General features: G+C 53.2%; 1 protein-coding gene across 3 annotated transcripts in view; it reads right to left on the reverse strand.

Annotated features, from left to right (window-relative positions):
* Nucleotides 1-17,228, reverse strand: part of VAV2 (vav guanine nucleotide exchange factor 2) — a 123,703-nt gene that overhangs the window by 8,467 nt on the left and 98,008 nt on the right. For 2 of the 3 annotated variants that reach the window (XM_063316094.1, XM_063316092.1), the window contains exons 10-21: nucleotides 10,336-10,431; nucleotides 9,594-9,662; nucleotides 9,029-9,115; nucleotides 8,370-8,455; nucleotides 7,087-7,219; nucleotides 5,476-5,585; nucleotides 4,905-5,006; nucleotides 2,964-3,052; nucleotides 2,722-2,738; nucleotides 2,309-2,324; nucleotides 974-1,101; nucleotides 187-261 (exon numbers count right to left, since the gene is read on the reverse strand). In XM_063316094.1, coding sequence (XP_063172164.1) covers nucleotides 187-261; nucleotides 974-1,101; nucleotides 2,309-2,324; nucleotides 2,722-2,738; nucleotides 2,964-3,052; nucleotides 4,905-5,006; nucleotides 5,476-5,585; nucleotides 7,087-7,219; nucleotides 8,370-8,455; nucleotides 9,029-9,115; nucleotides 9,594-9,662; nucleotides 10,336-10,431 — 1,008 coding nt within the window. The remainder of the gene's footprint in view (nucleotides 1-186; nucleotides 262-973; nucleotides 1,102-2,308; nucleotides 2,325-2,721; nucleotides 2,739-2,963; nucleotides 3,053-4,904; nucleotides 5,007-5,475; nucleotides 5,586-7,086; nucleotides 7,220-8,369; nucleotides 8,456-9,028; nucleotides 9,116-9,593; nucleotides 9,663-10,335; nucleotides 10,432-17,228) is intronic. The other variant, XM_063316093.1, reaches the window with a different exon arrangement.

Here is a 17,228-nt window from a genome sequence, read left to right on the forward strand (position 1 = left end):
AGTGGGCAGAAGCCTCCCAGCACGAAGAGGAGGTTGCTCTCCAAGTAAGCAGGGGTCAGCCACTGAACCCAGCAGCTGTTAGTGCAGGTGCCCGTATGCAGGGGCTGGTCATGGGGAGGGGGCACCATCCTGAATGTCACTCCTGCAGCTCCCTGGATCGAGCTGATAGCCACTCGGGGCTCTTACCCGAGCATCCACTGGGCAGGGCTTGACCAACGAGCTGGGGAAATAGCCAGATTTCTTGGACACGATCAGCCTCCCCTGGAGAAAAGAGAAGAGTCCCTTGCGAGGGGTCCGTCCTGCTGCGAGGAGCAGAAACACAGGCACAGAGGGAGCTGATGGGACTCCCTCTGCCCACCTTGAGTTTAGGTTCTTTGTTCTGTGCCAAGGGGGGATGTGTTCGCCTCTGTCAAAGATTCACCCAACAGCCTAAACACAAGTCAACGAGACACAATACTGGGGCCCCTGTAACTAGGTCCCTGTGCTGAGAGCAGGCTAAGTAAGGGCTGAGTTCCCACACCTCATGAGCTACAGCCTAGGGGCGTGGTACTCCTCCAGCCTGTGGCCAGATCCTGCGAGGAAGGGGCTGAGCTCAAGCTTCCTCTGGGATGCTGGGCTCTTTTGGGGGCATTGGCACCCCAACGGGGAGCAGGGAAGTTGAAGCTCAGTGTGGACCAGGAAGCCAGAATGCCAGGTTCCTCGGGTTGCGCCCCTGGGTGGACGGCAGAGCAGGCCCTTGACGGGCAAAGGATGCCAGACTCCCTGGCATAAACCTGGGCAGAGGGGGAGAGGAAGCCTGTTCTGGCCCCAGCCTCTTCTCATCCCAGGGATGAATCTTCTGCATGCTTGAAGGATTTTAGGCTCTTAATAAAATGCCAGGCAGGTCCGGATCTGAATTCCATGGATAACCAGTCGAGGAGGCCTTTTTCTCCTGTCACCTTTCCTGGACATTCCCACAAGGTCTCCTACTCACCTCCCACCACTGTGAGTCCGGCTCCCCTCGGAGCAGCTCAATCACTTCGCCCGTTTGGAAGGTTAATACGGGTTTCCCTGGCGGAGCCGGGTTGCCGTGATAATTCTGAAGGGCCACCATTTTAGGACCTATAAAGAAGCCTCGGTCAGTCTCTCAGCATGGGCCAGCAATGGGAGGTGTTGCTAAAAGACCAACACCACCAGGGGATGAGTTAACGGGCGCATGCAGCCAGAGGATGGGAAGTTGTCAAGGGAACATTGTCAAGCCCTGGCCAGACTACCCCCCACCCCCGGAGTCCCATGTCCGGTGCAGGAGGAGGGCCGTTCTCCCAGCGAGCTGCCATTTTCCCATTTCTGGAAAGCCTCTTCCCTGGGCAGGGGCCATGGGGAAGGGGCGGGGCACCTCCCTAAAGTCCTTCAACTCTGCAGGAATCCGCCTAAGGATGTAGCTCTTTTTTAGCAAATGCTCAGTGGTGCACATTGGGGCTCTGTGGCTCCCCGAACAGTTTGTTTAAAGGAATGCTTCTACATGGGAGTAACTGTCCCATGCAGTTGGAGTAGAATTAACTAAAGCCTTGGTGGGGAGGGGTGGCCCTCAGATCAGCTTACTGACAAGTTGCTGGCTACAGAAGATACAAAATGAGCTTTAATTTATTTCTTAATGTAAAAACATTTCTGCTCTCCCTTTCCATTTTTTTCTAGACAGCTTATTAAAATAATGAAATAAAATAAAATGCAAAATGCAGAAGAGGTCAGCAGATTACATCATAGCATACTGGAAAGGGAGTGTCGGCTGGCTTTGTCTGCAGCACCATTCACTGCCTTCCCTCTTAGGGAACTTCCTCGCATCTTTTGCGCCGAACAAAGCAACCACAAATTTGCAAATAAGAGCTGCCATCCTACTGAATCGATTACTTGGAGCGTGTCCTTCTGGGTAGAAATGCCAGCAGGCCAATGGAAAGGCATGGGTCTGACATTTACAGGCCTAAAAGGCACCTTTCTCAACCGTGCCTTTTGCCCGTCAGCTGCACATCTCCCTTCTCTCTCCCACCCCACACCCTTTGCTTGCTGGGAAGGGAATGGGCCGCTGGACCTGCCCATAAAAGGGGTCCTTAAAGCCACCCAGGCCCCCAAGCGCTGCTGCCCTGCAACCACACGGGCCCCTTGGCAAACAGTATTTCGCGGCCTGAAACTGTTCTGCGATTGCTCTGACACGTGGGCTTTGCTTTTAAGCGAGCACCAGTCGGGAGGCTGCTGAGTCGGCCTTCTCAGAGTCTCTCCGGGTGTCCTTGTTTCGAACTGAAACAGTGGGGGGGGGAGGGGGAAGCAATCTTACCTAGATTCAGTAATTCCTGTCCAGAAATAAAGAGAAAGCACATTTCAAATTTTTGCACTACAAGGCATTCCTGCTCTCAGAACTGAGGCCCCCACGCACCACTGGCAGCAGGAGCCTTACAGAGACGCCACGAACCTCGTTTGGACTCTGAGCGCTGACCCCCGTCCCCCTCGCATTCAAGCTGGGTGGGCTGGGCAGCCAAAGGAGCAGAAAAAGGGTGCCGCCACCTCAGAACCAGCCAAGGACTCCACCCCACATCTAAAGGAAGGGGTGGGGAGTGAAACGCTTGGGGGGTGGGGGAAAAAGACCAGGGGGAGAGGGGGACCTCCTTGTCTTCCTCCAGCAGCTTGCTCCTCTCCCAGCCCCCATGCCCCTTTTCCCAGGGAGAAGGGCAGAAGACCTGCCCCACTTACCTGCTCTGCAGGAGAACCTGGAAGGCAACGTTGAAAAGGGGCCAGTTAATTTGGACAGCACCTAAGAGAAGCACCTTCTTCTCTTTCTGTTTGCCCAGCAAACCAACCCCCCGCCCTGGGTGGTTAACAACCCAAAGCCAGAGCCCTGTACACCCGGCTTGGCGCCCCTTGGACCCGGTCCGGCATGGGGTGGGAAACCTGGAAGTGGCCATAAAGGGCTGCTTCCGACCAGGGTCACTTACTGATTTTGCAGGGCGGGATGACCTCCAAGCATTCTTTGTGGGCGCCCACCTTGCATTTCAAGCACTGATAGCCTTGATAGAAGGTCCCCCTGTTAAAAGAGACACCGCTTGCCAAGAGCTGCGTGGGGTCGCCACCCTCTAATCCAGCAGGCTGCAGACCGGCAGGGTGTTCAGGCCTCAGCCAGGGAGCCCTCTTGGGAGCCATCTGGGCTGCTGGGCAGGGGAGGCGTTTGCTCCCTGATTCCCTGAGACCTGCCATGGGCTCCTGATCATCAGGATGCAGGGAATCCCTCCTGTTCAGATTCTGAGATGGAGCTGAGCCCTTCCCCATCAAAGGAAGCAGGGGTGCTGGGAGCCAAAGAGTGATGCTCCCCAAGAAGGAGGCTTGCCTGTTCGGTGTGAAGAGGAGGCTCAGGCCAGCCAGGGGATGAGGCACTGAGGGATGCTCCTCCCCCTCCCTGTTGTAACTGGCCTGCTGGCTCATGGCTGAGTTTGCCAACAAGCTGGACTTGGCTACCAAACTAACCCCTTTTCTGGGTTGCTCAACACCCCTGGCCCAGCCACGCAAATCCTCAGCTAAGTTAAAATGAACCAAACGTGGCCTTCAACCCAAGTGGGAGTGAGGTGAGAAGGCATCTGGGGGCCCTGATCCTTGGACTTTGCCCTGGAGCAATTTGTGCTCCATGTGAGGGGTCCTTAGTCAGTCTTCCACACCATGCTCGGCCATTGTGCTCATGCTCCCACCCAGCCCAGGCCCAATGGCCGGAGGGTCCATGATGAGTCCTTGGCAGAAACACCCCCACTGGGCATTTAAAGAGTGGGTGGATGGAGGGAATGCACCAGGCTGGAGGTTGGACTAGATGATCTCCAAAATCCCTTCCAATTCTTGCATTCTATGCTTGAGTCCTTGCTTAACATCCATTCGTTCAGCAACCATTCAAAGTTACAATGGCACTGAAAAATTGGACTTGTAACTGGTCCTTGAACTTATGACCATTGCAGTGCCCCCATGCTCATATGATAAAAATTTGAGCCTGCCCACATTTATGACCACCCCACCCACCCCCCAGCTAACCGTCGTCCTCTTCATCTGCCTCCTCTCCACTGGGCTCACCATCCTGGCCACGTGTGGGAAGGCACCGCAGAAACGTCCTGTGGGCTGGTGACGTCAGGCCAGGGTGGGAAGGCCACTCTAGGGGGCGTGGATCTGGCAAGGCTGCTCCTGTGGTGGCAGAGTCACAGGCGAGATGGACCCGGGCAAGTGATGCAGGGAAAGCCACCAACGGGGCACGGGAGGAGGGGGGCTCCTAAGCAGGTGCTTCTTGTGCTGCAGCAATGGGGCTGCTTGGCACACTGTGGGGCTTGAAGCAGCATTCTTCAGTGGTGGTGGCAAGCCCAGTGGAGGGGGGGAAGAACACAATGCGGATCGTGCCAAGGAGGACAGGGAGGAAGGTCCGCTGGGGCGGCGGCAGGAGAATACAGCGGCTTCTTCATGCTGTGCAGGGCGGCCTGAAGGGCAGAGATGCGGGGGGAGATCGGCAGGTGGGGGTAGTTGAAGGGGAGGCAGGGACTTGAGGGGTTCTTCTTGTCTTGGAAGAACCGAGGCTTGGAGCTGGGAGGGACCGAGCTGGAACGGCTTGCATCGGGATGGGTCCTCACTTAATGACCCACAGGATTTGCTTAATGACAGCAATAGGACCTGCTGGAACTGCCATCACTAAGCGGGGTGGTCATGTGATGTTTCTGTTAACAACTGCTTCGCTTAGCAACGGGGTTGCTGGACCCAATCAGGGTCCTTAAGTGAGGACAACCTGCAGTTAAAAAGAACTCTCCCCATTATTATAATAATCTAAGCTTACAATAACTTCAAAAATGAGCATCATTTGAGGGGTCTGTGTACACCTGAACTAGGTAGACCTGAAGCAGGAAAAAAAAATTCACCTTAAAAACATCTTGCACGCTTTGCAGTTGGTGGTCTTGTCAAAGGTGTACATCTGGAACTGGTGGTTGTTTGCTGTGGCTTTCTCTGGCTTAATGTTGGACCTGAGCGAAGGAGAGATACAGGAAACAGCCAGCTCTCGGTCCAGTTCAGGAAAATGGCGCCTCCTGCCGACAGTCGCCGCTGCCCTTGGAGGCGTCTGCGAGAAAGCACCTGGGGACGGTCCTCGGACCGCTCTGCACAGAGCGTGTTTGGTGCTCAGCCCCGGACCTGGGGAAGGTCAGGGCCAGGCCACGGTCCACAACTTAGCCCTGCCTGTACATCAAGGCAGGCAGACGTCAAAGCAAACCAGATACGTAAGTAACGCAGCATGCGCCGAGCGCTTGCCTTGCAGGTTAACGCCTGGGAAGCAGACGGGCCTGCAGGCTGTCCCGGGGCAGCCCCGGTGCCACCTGGTGGCTGTCTCTTTCCCAAAGCCACAGCCAAGGCCCCTGGCCAGAGCCGGCCCAGCCCAGCTTCCTTGATGGCCTGGCCTTTTGGTCTGGGGCCCCAGCCAGCTCCCCAGACACTCACATGGCCATTTCAAACTGCTCCATCCACTTCCGTTTCATCTCTTCCGTCTTGCAGAAAAATTGGAAGCCCTGCTTGCCTTGAAGGTGAGTGAGGTAGAAGCCGTAAGACCACTGTGGAGAGAGAGAGCCGATGGCAATGGGACCAGAGACCCCACCGCCGCCCCCGGCCAGGAGAAAGCCCCGAGACCAGCGCAGTCCAGGGAAGTCCGGAGGGAGCCGCACTGACCCAAGCCATCCCGCCACCCCCAAATCCTGCCCTGACGGAGGCATCCTCGGGCAGCTGTCCCGCAGGGCCAGAAGGAGCAAGCTCGGGCCAATGCCCTCGGGGTAACCCTTTGCTGTGGCCACAATGCCTGGGGACTCGACACCAGCTCTGGTGGGGCAGAAGGACTCAAAGCGCAATGGAGCTAGTGGGCATCTCCTCTCTCTTTCCACCCCCCTCTTTGCTGCCATGCCTCGTCTCGCCAGCAGCAGAGGCTGCCCTGGGGAGCTGAGGAAAAGGGTGCTTCTCTTTCCAAAGATGGCTTCTGCGCCATCTCATCTACTCGCCATCCACCATATGGGGAGGAGAGGGCAAGCCTACCACACGGGGCTGTTTGTAAGGATCCCTGCAGTAATGCAGGCCCCCATGCGGTCCCCTTGAGGGTGCCCAGTTAACCCTGTTTGGGATTTTTATTGCACTGCAGCAGCAAAAGAAAAGAATGTCGGAATCGGTAGACGTTGCTTACCATTTTTCCATGTGACTGAGAAGCAAAAGGAAGTGGAGGGGAGACACAGTTGGTTAAAACAAAGCTCCAAGTCCCACCTGTTCAGACTCTAAAATGAGGACCAGAGGGCCCAATTTCCTCTCCCCCCCACGGCCCCCAGCCCCAGCTGGCCCAGAGGCTTAACGCTTCAGGGAATTAGTGGGGATGCCTCTTTCTACACCCGCTAGGTTCCTACAGGTAGAAGACTGGCATAAAAGGGGGGCTGGTTTTCCTAACACGCCCTTTTCCTGTACCCACATTTCTTCAAGCAGGAACTTCCACATGGGAATCCCTGATGGCAGCAGACCAGAAAGAGGCTTTTCCCCATGCTGAATTTGGCATGAGACTGGCCGTAGCGAGGCCAGCTTACCAAGCATCTCAGTAAAACCCTCCAGTGATGGAACCGCGGCCTCTCTGGAGGGGCAGCAGAGCTGCTTCACGCTGGCAGGGTCCACGTCTCGCCCAGCAATGCGGGGCAGGACCACGCAGGGGACCAAACTGCGCTCCCTCCGAGAGCTGCACGTGGTCGCAGCACAAGGCCCCCACCGCCAACCCCCAGCCATGGATGGAGGCGGCAGAGGCAGCGGCTCCCAGCCCATGGGCAGCCTTAGCTCCCCTCTCCTTTGGGACTAGTCCTCGGGGGGAGCAGCTCCTTGGAGCGCAGATGCACAGCCTGGCCAGCCACACAAGGCTAGCTGCCCCTTGCCCCCCAGGGAGATGCCTGACCTGCTTCACGGCTACAGCTCTCCCCACTTGCAGTGCAGACCACTGGCCGTGGGTCGCCTCCTCTTTGTCCAGGTAGCACCCCTAGAAGATTCCTCCTGGGAAGGGAAGGGAAGGGAAGGGAAGGCCCTGCCGCCACCCACCTTCTTGATGTCCTTATTGTTGGTGGGGTCATCGGTCATCTTGTAGCAGAACAGCTCAATGATGTCCTTTTGCTCATAGCTGTAGCCTTTCCTCTTGCAGACAATCACCACTTTATCAAACAAAAACAAATACCTGCCCCAGAATCAGAAGAGGAAGTCGTGTCTGCGCAGGCTTCGGAGAGCCATTCTCTCTCCCCCAGGAAGCTTCGAAGGATTGCAGACATTGGGGGTGGGGGGGCTCCCTGGGCAGGGGCTCCCAGCCTCCTCCCCCTCCTCCAGGGACCAGGGGAGCCATGGCAGCTCATGATGTCCCAACTGGACGCCTTGGTCACGTAAGGGTTTATCATCGCAGTGGCTGTTGGCGAGACTGAGTTCTGGCCCCAGGAAATTGGGAATGGCTGGTTGTGGATTTGAAGACAAGCCACGTGAATGTCCTCCCTTTCCGCCTCCCCAACAGACCCGACCGAATGCCCAAAGAATTCCTGCGTGGCTCCCCCTGGGCCCCTTTTAAAAGCCATCTCCTCCGTCCTGCCACGATGCCCAGCTCAAGGGCCAGGAGCACAGGTGGGGCTCGGGCACGTGGCTCGTTGCCAAGGGCAGGCCACAGCCCTCCGAGTGGCCCCCAAGAAGGACAGGGAGGCCAAGCAGCACCGGCTCTTTTCCTTATTTCAGCTGGGGGGGCGGGTGAGCCAAGGGCAGGGGTCTTGTCCTTAACATAGGAAAGGGAGGCGAAGGGTCCATCTCCTCCAAGCCCTTGACCTGAATCCACTTCCAGGAGGAAGGGAGCTGTTGAATCAGCCAACAGACGAGTTTGACCTCCTTCCCCACCCATCATCCTGAACCTGCAGAGCAGCAGTGGCAGATGGGACCTCCCTGAGCTCTCATGCTGCTACTGCTGCTGCTACTCCTGTCCAGTAGGGAAAGGGAGGGTCCAGGGGAAGTAGAGGGCAGGTGGGGGGACACGGAGAGGGATCTGAGCTTAAGGGGCAGCTGCACAAAAGCAGAGCCTTCATCTTCCAGGATGGGGGTGGGCCCAGGGGAAGGCCTTTCTAGGGAGGGAGGGAGGAAGGAAGGAAGGAGCAACCTTCACACAATATGCTTCCATCCCCTATTAGCCGGTTTGCTGAACGGAGTGCAAGGGGTGGGGCTCAAACCGAGCAACCCCGGGCAGTGTGTCATGTGAACTCAGCCACCTGCTCCAGCTTTGCTCTTGGGGCCGCTGACCCCCATTCAGCCAGGACCCCAGGAAGAGGGTTTCTTTCCTGGCTGATTTGCTCACTCACCGATCTTGTTTCGTGTGGTTGACGATGGACCGGACCTTCAGTTCCCCGTCAATCTTTGGCCGCCCATATTCCTCCAGCTTCACCGGCTGTGGGAAAACCGGCAAAGATTAAAAGGGCAAAGCTCATCGATAAAGCGGTGACTCGGCTGCCCAAGAGAGAAAGGAGACGAGGCATCATCAGGGGCTGGATGGCTGCGTGACCCAAGTCTGGGGACTCATGAGCAGGCAAATTAACTTCTGGGTGGGACCGGAAAGCGGGGGGTTCTCCTTTCCTCCTGCCCACCTGGCTCTGAGCCCAGCTGGCTGCCACTGCAAGGGAAGCACTAGATCCCACCCCCACCTCTCGCCACATCCTGGTCACCTGCATCCAGTTTGGCAGCACTGGACCTCTCGTGCACGGCCTGGTGGGGCTGTGGGCATTCAAGGACTGCACTGCCCTGGCCCCTGGCCTGGCCAGCACCACCTGTGGCCCTTTGGCTGGCCACCGCAGCTTGCAGTCGCCTTGCAGCAGCTGTTACGGGCCCAAGAAACTCCCAAGGGAGGAGCCTTCTGCTGGTCACCAGAAGCGCTGACGCTTCCCGAATCAGCGGGAAACTCGAAAGGGCCCCCCTGCCACTTGTCGCTGAGAACCAGCCTGCTGGGCTGCTCCTTTGCTCTTACCAGGTTTTCTATGGAGCTCTGAAATTCACTTATTTTCTTCAGTGTCTCTTTGTCCCGTTTGACTTCATTGATGAACATGGCCAAGTCCTGAAAAACAAACCGTGGCCCAGTGAACCCCCTCCTCCTTGGTCAGTCGATGCAGACCCTCACTGACACCGCAAGCAGAAAGCGCCGGGCAGGGGTCCAGGGGAAAGACCACGGCTGTTTCCAAAACGGGTAGGGCAGACCTGCTTCAAAGCTGGGCGGAAAAATGTCTCCTGGCTGGGAACTGGAGCACACCCCGGAAATGGCACTGCAAACGTCTCGGTGGCCCAGAGGTCTGTATTTGGGTCGAGCAGCCCAGGAGGGCCAGGGAGCCCATGCACCACCCGGGAGCTGTCTTGGTGTGCAGAAGCAGGCGGCGGCTGAGCCAGGCTGAGAAAAGCTGGGGGAGGACTTTGTGCCTCTGGGGAGAAGACCCTGGTCAGGGTCCAGGCTGTGCCTCTGTCCAGTGACCTCTTTCAGTCCCAACAGAAAGGGTGCGAGACCCCCGGCCCTGAGGGTGGCCCTGCCCCCAGGACCCCACCTGCATGGCCTCCAGGGCCTCCTTCAGCTGCTGCTTCTCTGGCCGGTCGGATGAGTGGCTGAGCAGCTCCTAGAAGACAAACCATCACCTGTAGCCACGGCCTGCCCTGATGCTTCCTGCTTCATCTCACCATGCGAGGGTTCGAGGCCACCGGAGTGGGTGGCAGGAGGGGTCCCGGCTGACAGACAGAAGCCCTGGAATTGCCTCTCCCAAGGATAATGGCCCTCGGGGGGGGGGGGCAGATGCATTTAATGCAGAATCAGATGATGTGGGTGCGTTCTTTAGCAAACAAGGTGGAATTAATCAAGGTCAGCCCGAGTAACTGCATCATTAATCTTTCAGGGGAACAAAAGGCATTTGCACCATGCAGAGGTGCAGAACCCAGGGAGAGCCTGAGCGGAGCCAGACAAGGCCCAGGCTGGATTCTCTCCTGCGGGAGTGAAGTTGTTTGAAAGAGCTTCCTGAGGCTCAGCTGGGCCCACCCTAACACCTTCCAAGCACTCCCAGGCTTTGCCTGATGTGCAGCTTTCCCCACCTTTCCTAGTGAGGAGACAGTGTGCAAGGACCTCATCTGGGGTCCAAGGGCCACATGGGGCAGCCAGATGGGCTGGGTGAGGCCCAGGGGCCGGCAGTTCTGCACCCCTTTGGCTCTAGAAACCCATCTGGGATCCTCTCCACTGTGAGCCATGGAAGCCCACATTGCCCACTCCAGAAACGCATCTGGGGGGTTTCACCAACTCACTTTGAGCAGGAGGTGGTACTTCAGGACTCTCTGCATCGGCACCACCAGCAGGTCCTGGAGCTTGAACTTCCCCTCCTGAACCTTCAGTGTGCATTCCTTGAAAGGGAGCAAAGAAAGATAGCAGTGAAACCCCCTTTGCTTCCACCCCTCTCGCTGTCTCCAATGAAGGATCGTCTCTGGGACCAGCCGTGCTGCTCACACAACAGGACCGAGAGGATGGACCTGTCTCCGGCAGCTAAGGACAGGCCGCCCAGGTCCCAGGCAGCCAAGCGGTTTGCGTGCTGTCCTGCCGCAGAACTTGGTTATCTGCCTGCAGGGCTCCACAGCCCCTGCACCCAGGGGGTCCCCACCCAGGCCCCTGGCAGGCCACCATTCCTAAGCAATGGATGGGCCTTTTCTCTTTCTTTACCACTGGCTGTTTTTCAAAAATACATTTTTGTTGAATATTGTAAGAGAAAAGATATAAACAGAAAAGAAAAAAAATGAGGATAAAAAAGTAGAAAAAATAGAATCAGGTGAATAAAGAAGGCGTTTTAAAGTATCATAAAAGTTTTAGTTTTTCAATATTTCATTAAGTGATTGCAGAAACTACATTGTTTTAAAAACCTAAAAATTGCCATTCAACTCTAGGCAGAATACAACTATGAGGAACAGCAGATGGTACAGTGTGAATCATAAAATGAAACTGAAAACTGTGATAAATTCTGTCCATTTTGCTAGAAGTTTATTCTAATTTAAGAAGTCCTAATAAACAGAACTGTTAAGGCTTTCTGTAGAAAGAATCCAAATTTAGGATGTGGTACAAATCCATGTATTAAACTGTAGTCTAAAGATGGCTTCTAAATGCAATGCAGTTCTGGGCCTGCAAAGATGCTCCTACAATTAAGCTGGCCGTTTTTCTGTAAGAGGCATAAGAGGCATGAAGCTTCCTTGCAACACTTAGCATGTGCAAAACCCTCCAGTACACTTTGTGGGGTTAGTAAAATTGAGTAAGAATACTGCAGGCTGAAAAGGGAATTTAAGATTTGGCCTTTAACAAAGCTGCGGACCAAAGTGAGCAGCGCTGTTTGGAGCAGGCCAAAAGCCACAGCCCTCCCACACCAAAGCCGGCCTGGGACAGCTGTGTGCCAGGGACGCAGAGAAGCCCGCACACGCCTCGCTGCACCCACATGACCCCTCTGGTTACCATCAGGGTGCAATGCGGGTTGCTGGTTATCCCCCCAAAGCCCTCCGTGGTGCAGTGCCTGATTATCGGTCGGATCGGCCTGTCCTGCACCGAGCTGGGCTGCTTTGGATCCCATCAACCTGGAACGCCGGGCCCAGGAACAGCCATTCTCTGGCACAGCACCTGCCTCGGGAACAGCAGCTCCCTCCCCCCGGAGATTTGCTTGGCCCCCACCCTGAGAACTCAGGCCTTGGTTGAGGGGGCCCAGGGGCCCCTCTAGGCAGGGGGTGATGTGGGGGATTGGTTTCTTCCTGAATTATTCTCCTGGGCAACTTTTTCTGTTTTAATTTTCTGGGCAGCCTATACATTGGACAAGTTACTAACTAAAGAAGTAAATACTTCAGAGTTCCGCTGTCGCACTGGGGGACTATCAGGACTGCTGGCAGGGCCAGGAAATTGGCAAGCGTGGCCATGAATGTGGTGGTCCTCAGTGGGCAGCATCCTTCACACATTGTGGCAGGGGAACAAAGTCTTGCTGCGGCTAGCACAGGGATCAGGTGCCCTCTGCCCTCGGCCTGAGACCCCCGTATGGGCGACCGGAGCAGAAGAGTCTCCGGACCGAGTCCTGGCTGTCTCCACTCCTGCTTTGCGCTACCTAAGATGGAGCCCCTGGCCACAGGGGCTGAAGAAGCTCCTGTCCTGCAGCACAACATCCATGGTGCTTGGTGACCAGGCTGCGGCCTGCACACCACCAAAGCGCATCCGCTGTGGGAAGGAACAAGCGTCTGAGAAGTTCTGAGAAGCCCTGGATCCCATCTTTGGCAAAAGGAATCAGCTAATTTCAATAACGTGCCTCAGCCCCATTGCCAACATCTAAGTAATGAACAGAATTGTTTAAGGAGCAAACCACGAACAGAGTTCATCCAGTGCCAGGGAAGAACAGATAGTTGACACTAGATGGTCAAAGAAAGGTGGAAATATGATGGCCAGAATAGGGACCGGCTGGGTTCAGATATGTAGCGCAGGGCGAGCCCACCTCAGCGGGTGGCAGGAGCCCCACGGCAGGCAGCAGAGCCCCCAGTTCTGCCCAGCCCTTCAGTGGTTGAAGCCAAACAGTCCTCATCCACACAGCTCTCCTTACAATGCCCTAAAATGCACCTTTTATCTTTACAACCTTTCCTACAGGGTTGGGAAAGGCAATACTCAGGAACTTAGGATATTCACTTTTGACATTTAGACAGAAGACATACTGAGAAAGAAAAATATTTTTTATATACAGTAGTTGTAGGATTATACCCATAAAAGTTTTTTGATAAAACATTTGACACCCTTCTTGACACAGCACCAAGCAGGATAGCCAAAATGATCTCCAGAAAAGGGAGATTTAATGTACTGCTTTACATTGAATTATTTGTCATAACCACCACTACCACGCAAATGTGATAGGTATTCTGACCAGGGAGTCCGAAGAAGCCAAACTCAAGGTCTTTTAAACCTCTCTGAAAAGCAGAGCAGCAGGGACTACAAAGCAGAGGGCCAGTTTTAGTGGGAAATGCGCCTTTAGTGATTCCGGGGTCAGAGACGGGGACCCTACTCAAGCCTGAAGACCCAAGAGCGGGTGGGGACAGTTGCCGCAGTCTTGACTGCCCAAACCTTTCCTGTGAGATGGCCCGTTTTGCACCAGCATTAGGATTAAGAGCCAAGGGTCAGCTTTCGGATAAGCGATCAGTCTTATTCTTCTATTCTATTCTATTCTATTCTATTCTATTCTATTCTATTCTATTCTTTATCTCTGAACAGCATCATAATTTTTCTGAAAAGAGCACATGGTTTCCACTGAAGGCTGAAAAGAGCTGATATGCTACAGTATATTATAATTACGCCCTAATTATCCACTTCTAATTCCTTGCGTGCAAATTGGTTTGCAGAGGTGATTGCAGCATTTACTCAGCATTTTTCAAAGCAGCAGCTGAGAATCAATTATGACATAAAACAAAAATTATGGCTTTTAGTAGGTGAAACAGATTACATAAAAGGCACTTGAATGGAAACAAGGCAAACCATGTTACAAGAGTTAATTATTGGAAGATTTGCATGGCAAATCTAAATGAAATTTTGAAAGAGCCTGAGCTGCAGAGATGCTTACCAAGGTGGGTGCAGAAGCCCCAGGGCCAGGATGGAGTATCTTGACCACACGCCAGCAAAGGCTGAGCTTGCCTGTTCTGTTCCACAGGAGAAAGCCCTCTATGCTGGGGGAGATGCAAGGATATACCCTGACTCCCCCAAGCCCCCCTTTGCCCGTGCCCCCTTTTGGGGCTTGGGGGGGACCAGAGATCCCCTTTTTCTCTCTGAACTTGGACTGAAGACTCCTGGGGGGCCGCTCTAGGAATCCAGGACAAAACCCAGCATCAGCCAGCCCCAGAGTTGTTTTAGCACAGGTGCAGCACACATGTGTACGAAGCACATGGCCTTGTGGGATTTGGACTTACCAGATGCTCTGGAAAAGTGACAGGTAAGTTCACCAGTGCTGTACCTGGGAGCCCTTGGATCAATGAAGTTAAGAGTTACTGTGACATTGCCAGAGTGGCAAGATTGCAGAGGGATATCAAATAAATAAATAAATAAATAAATAAATAAATAAATAAATAAATAAGCAAGCCGACCAACCACCTGGCCAACATGAACCAAACTGACCGATAGTAGAAAATGCAGCACATGGCCCCAGTGCGACTAAGACAAATTGGATGGAAATAAAACCTGATTTTGGAAGTGGGTGAAAAGGGATAAATGTGGAGCCACCAGCAGAGTGAGTGGAATTAAAAAGGATGAGAAAATTACTGGGGATGACACTGAAGTGAGCGCATGCTGGAAAGAGTACGTGAGATAGCTGTACGGGAATGACAGCGATTTATGAAGAGTGCAATTGAAAGAGGTGCTGTCAAGTTTAGCATCAGAATACTGAACCAAAGGAGGTCCTAAATGCTATGATAACGGTGAAAATTGCCCGGCCGCAGGTGTAGATGGCGTCAGTACAGTTGTGTTAAGATATGGGTGTGCAATTTGTTTACGTCTGTGTGAAGCCTCCATGTGTGCCTGACACTGCTGCTCTGCTGTGCAAAAGGAGAAGCGACACGAATAAAGGCAGCTTTGGTTTGTTTGTTAAGTGCGCCTGGGAAAGGGGTTGGCGGAATTCCGGTCCATGGCTTTCGGAAACGACAATGGCCGACGTGTGGGGCGTGGAGGCTACGTGGCTTTACAGTATGTACCTGCCAGAGACTTTGGGAGTGAGGCGACTTATAAACTAAAGCAAGCAAGCAACAAATACACCTTGGGCATGTTAATGTTTTCTACCACAGATTAAGGTTACTATGGTAACTAATCATTTTGGCCGGGGGAAGAGGTTGAATTTAATTGTCCCGTTTTCGAATGTTAATTTTTGCACCTGGGGGGAAAGAACTTGCCTGGACTTTTTTAGTTTCTGTTTCCCTTCTGTGTAGGCATGTAGAGAGTAGAGCTGCTCCCACTGAGAGCCTGAAACAATGTAGAAGCTTTTAAATATGTTTTGCCTTCTGTAAATAAAATTATTTTTATAGAAATGCCTGGTGTGTGACTTTTCTGATCTCTCCTGGGCCAAAGGCTTTCCCAGCAATCTGCCAACAGGGCATGCAGAGCCCATATTTGTTCTTTAGCAGGACACTGAGAAATGCATGAATGTGAAAACAAAAGTTCACTGGGCATTTGTTGATTTAGAGCACTAACTCCCGAATAATGAGGACCCCTTTTTAACATCAAATAATTTCCACCATGATAGTAGTTACATTTTTAGTATATGTTAACTGAAAAAAAAAGCATAATGACAAAAGCTACATAATGACATTCAGCAATGATTAATAATGTTTTCAAGTGAATCTGTATTTTATTATCCCAACAGTAGCTACATACAGTTGAAAAATAGCATGATATATCTCTGTGTTGATTCAGTCTACATAGAGACTGATTCTGTAGACTGATTCAATGGTTATTTTCCTATTCAGGGAGGAAGATCTTTGGCTAAAAGGCCCCAAAAGAGCATCTCCCCCTTCCATACAGTTGTTTGAAAAGGATAAGAAAATTAGCCAAAAACAAACCAGATTTTTTTTCTGATCTAATTTTTTGACATGGTTTTATTTTCCTGCTCAGGCGAGGAAGGCCCTTGTTGGTTCTGGAAGTGCCTTCCCCGTCCCCACTGTGCTCCTGGGGCTGACAATCTGGGCACGTCAGCGGGTGCGGGCAGGGCCAGGGCTCCTGGGGCAAGCGTCCCTCAAGGCAGCGCCAGCCAAGTGTGGGGCTGATGGCAGCGAAGGACAGGCCTTGGCCTCGTGGCTGCAGGGTGGGTCTGGGGTGCCGCCTCCTCCTCCTCCTCCTCCTCCTCCTCCTCCTCCTCCTCCTCCTCCTCCTCCTCCTCTCAACCCCACAAGCAAGGAATGGGGCTGGAAGTCATTGGGCAGCCCTGGGAGCTGAGGCCATGGGGTCTCCAGCTTGATGGCAGAAGAAAACCAGGAGGTGGTGCTCCAGTGGGGCAGCCAGGCGTTTACTAAAGATGAGGAAACTTTAAAGCAGGCAAATGTTAGTGGAAAGGTAGTGGGTAGCGTGGGGTCTGGTGCAAAGAACTGTTGAAAGAAGCAAAATTGGCTATAGCAATGGTGTAAGAATGTACTTCTGCCAACTTTGCTATATGGAAGCAAGAGATGCGTCAGGAAGAACAGAGGAGGTGAATGGAGTGGGAATGGAGCACTCAGAAAGTGTGCAGTGGCAGAAAGAATGAAGGAATCAGCAGCTACAGGCAAGAGGGTTCCTTAGGTCAACACAGGTCCAGTGCTGTTCAAGGCCACAAAGAGAAGGACCGAGTGTCTGTTGACTCAAGAAGACAGGAGGAAAACGCCTGGAATTTAAACCCTGGAGCACTGGCTGATATACGGGGTTTGGTTTCTGGGCATTGCAGTGGGGTGGTTGTTGTGGGGAAAAGAGGAGGAGGAGGAGGGAGTATGAGGTATGTTCGCTGCCTTGAGTTATTTATAAAATAATAAAGGCGGGATAGAAAATTAAATAAATAAAGTAAATAAAATTGTCCATGTCTATATGGCATCATTCTGCCATGAAGAGGCTAATCAAGCCAGCCACATCTGAGAACATAGGAAGGAAGGGTGAATTAGGAGAAGAGGAAGGAGAACACTGGTGGGACAGAGGAGTTGAAGAGATCCGGAAGAGAAGACAGGATATGAAGTGGGGTCTGCATGTGGTAGAAGCAAGAATGATTGGAAAGGACAAAAAGTTGTGGGGAGTGTGGTGAATGGTGTTGGTGTAAACCAGTTTTAGTTATATATCCTTTTCTTTTTTGCCTTTAATTCCTTCTGTTCTGTGCTTCCCACTCTTTCTTCTATGCTTCGCATAAGGTTGCTTACCCTGAAAGGCAGCAGCATGATGGGCTTGTTAGCCTATAATAGCACCATCAGAGAAAGGTTCTAGATGGCCTGCTCCTGTCCCAGCCTTCCATCTGTGGAGCTGTTTTATACACAGGGAAGGATTCTGCCACTTTGTCGAAGATGGTGAACTTCATCTTTTTGAAAGGGCAAGAGAGCTCCTGCTGGTCTCAGCCTTGCAAGTATGGGCACTGATGGTTACACCAGAGGGTGAGAGGCGCCAGTAGCTCCACTTAAAACGCAGTCCTGGTAATGCTCCTCTTTTTATA

Source organism: Candoia aspera, chromosome 16 (genome assembly GCF_035149785.1).
Source record: "Candoia aspera isolate rCanAsp1 chromosome 16, rCanAsp1.hap2, whole genome shotgun sequence".
In the NCBI taxonomy this organism is placed as follows: Eukaryota; Metazoa; Chordata; class Lepidosauria; order Squamata; family Boidae; genus Candoia; species Candoia aspera.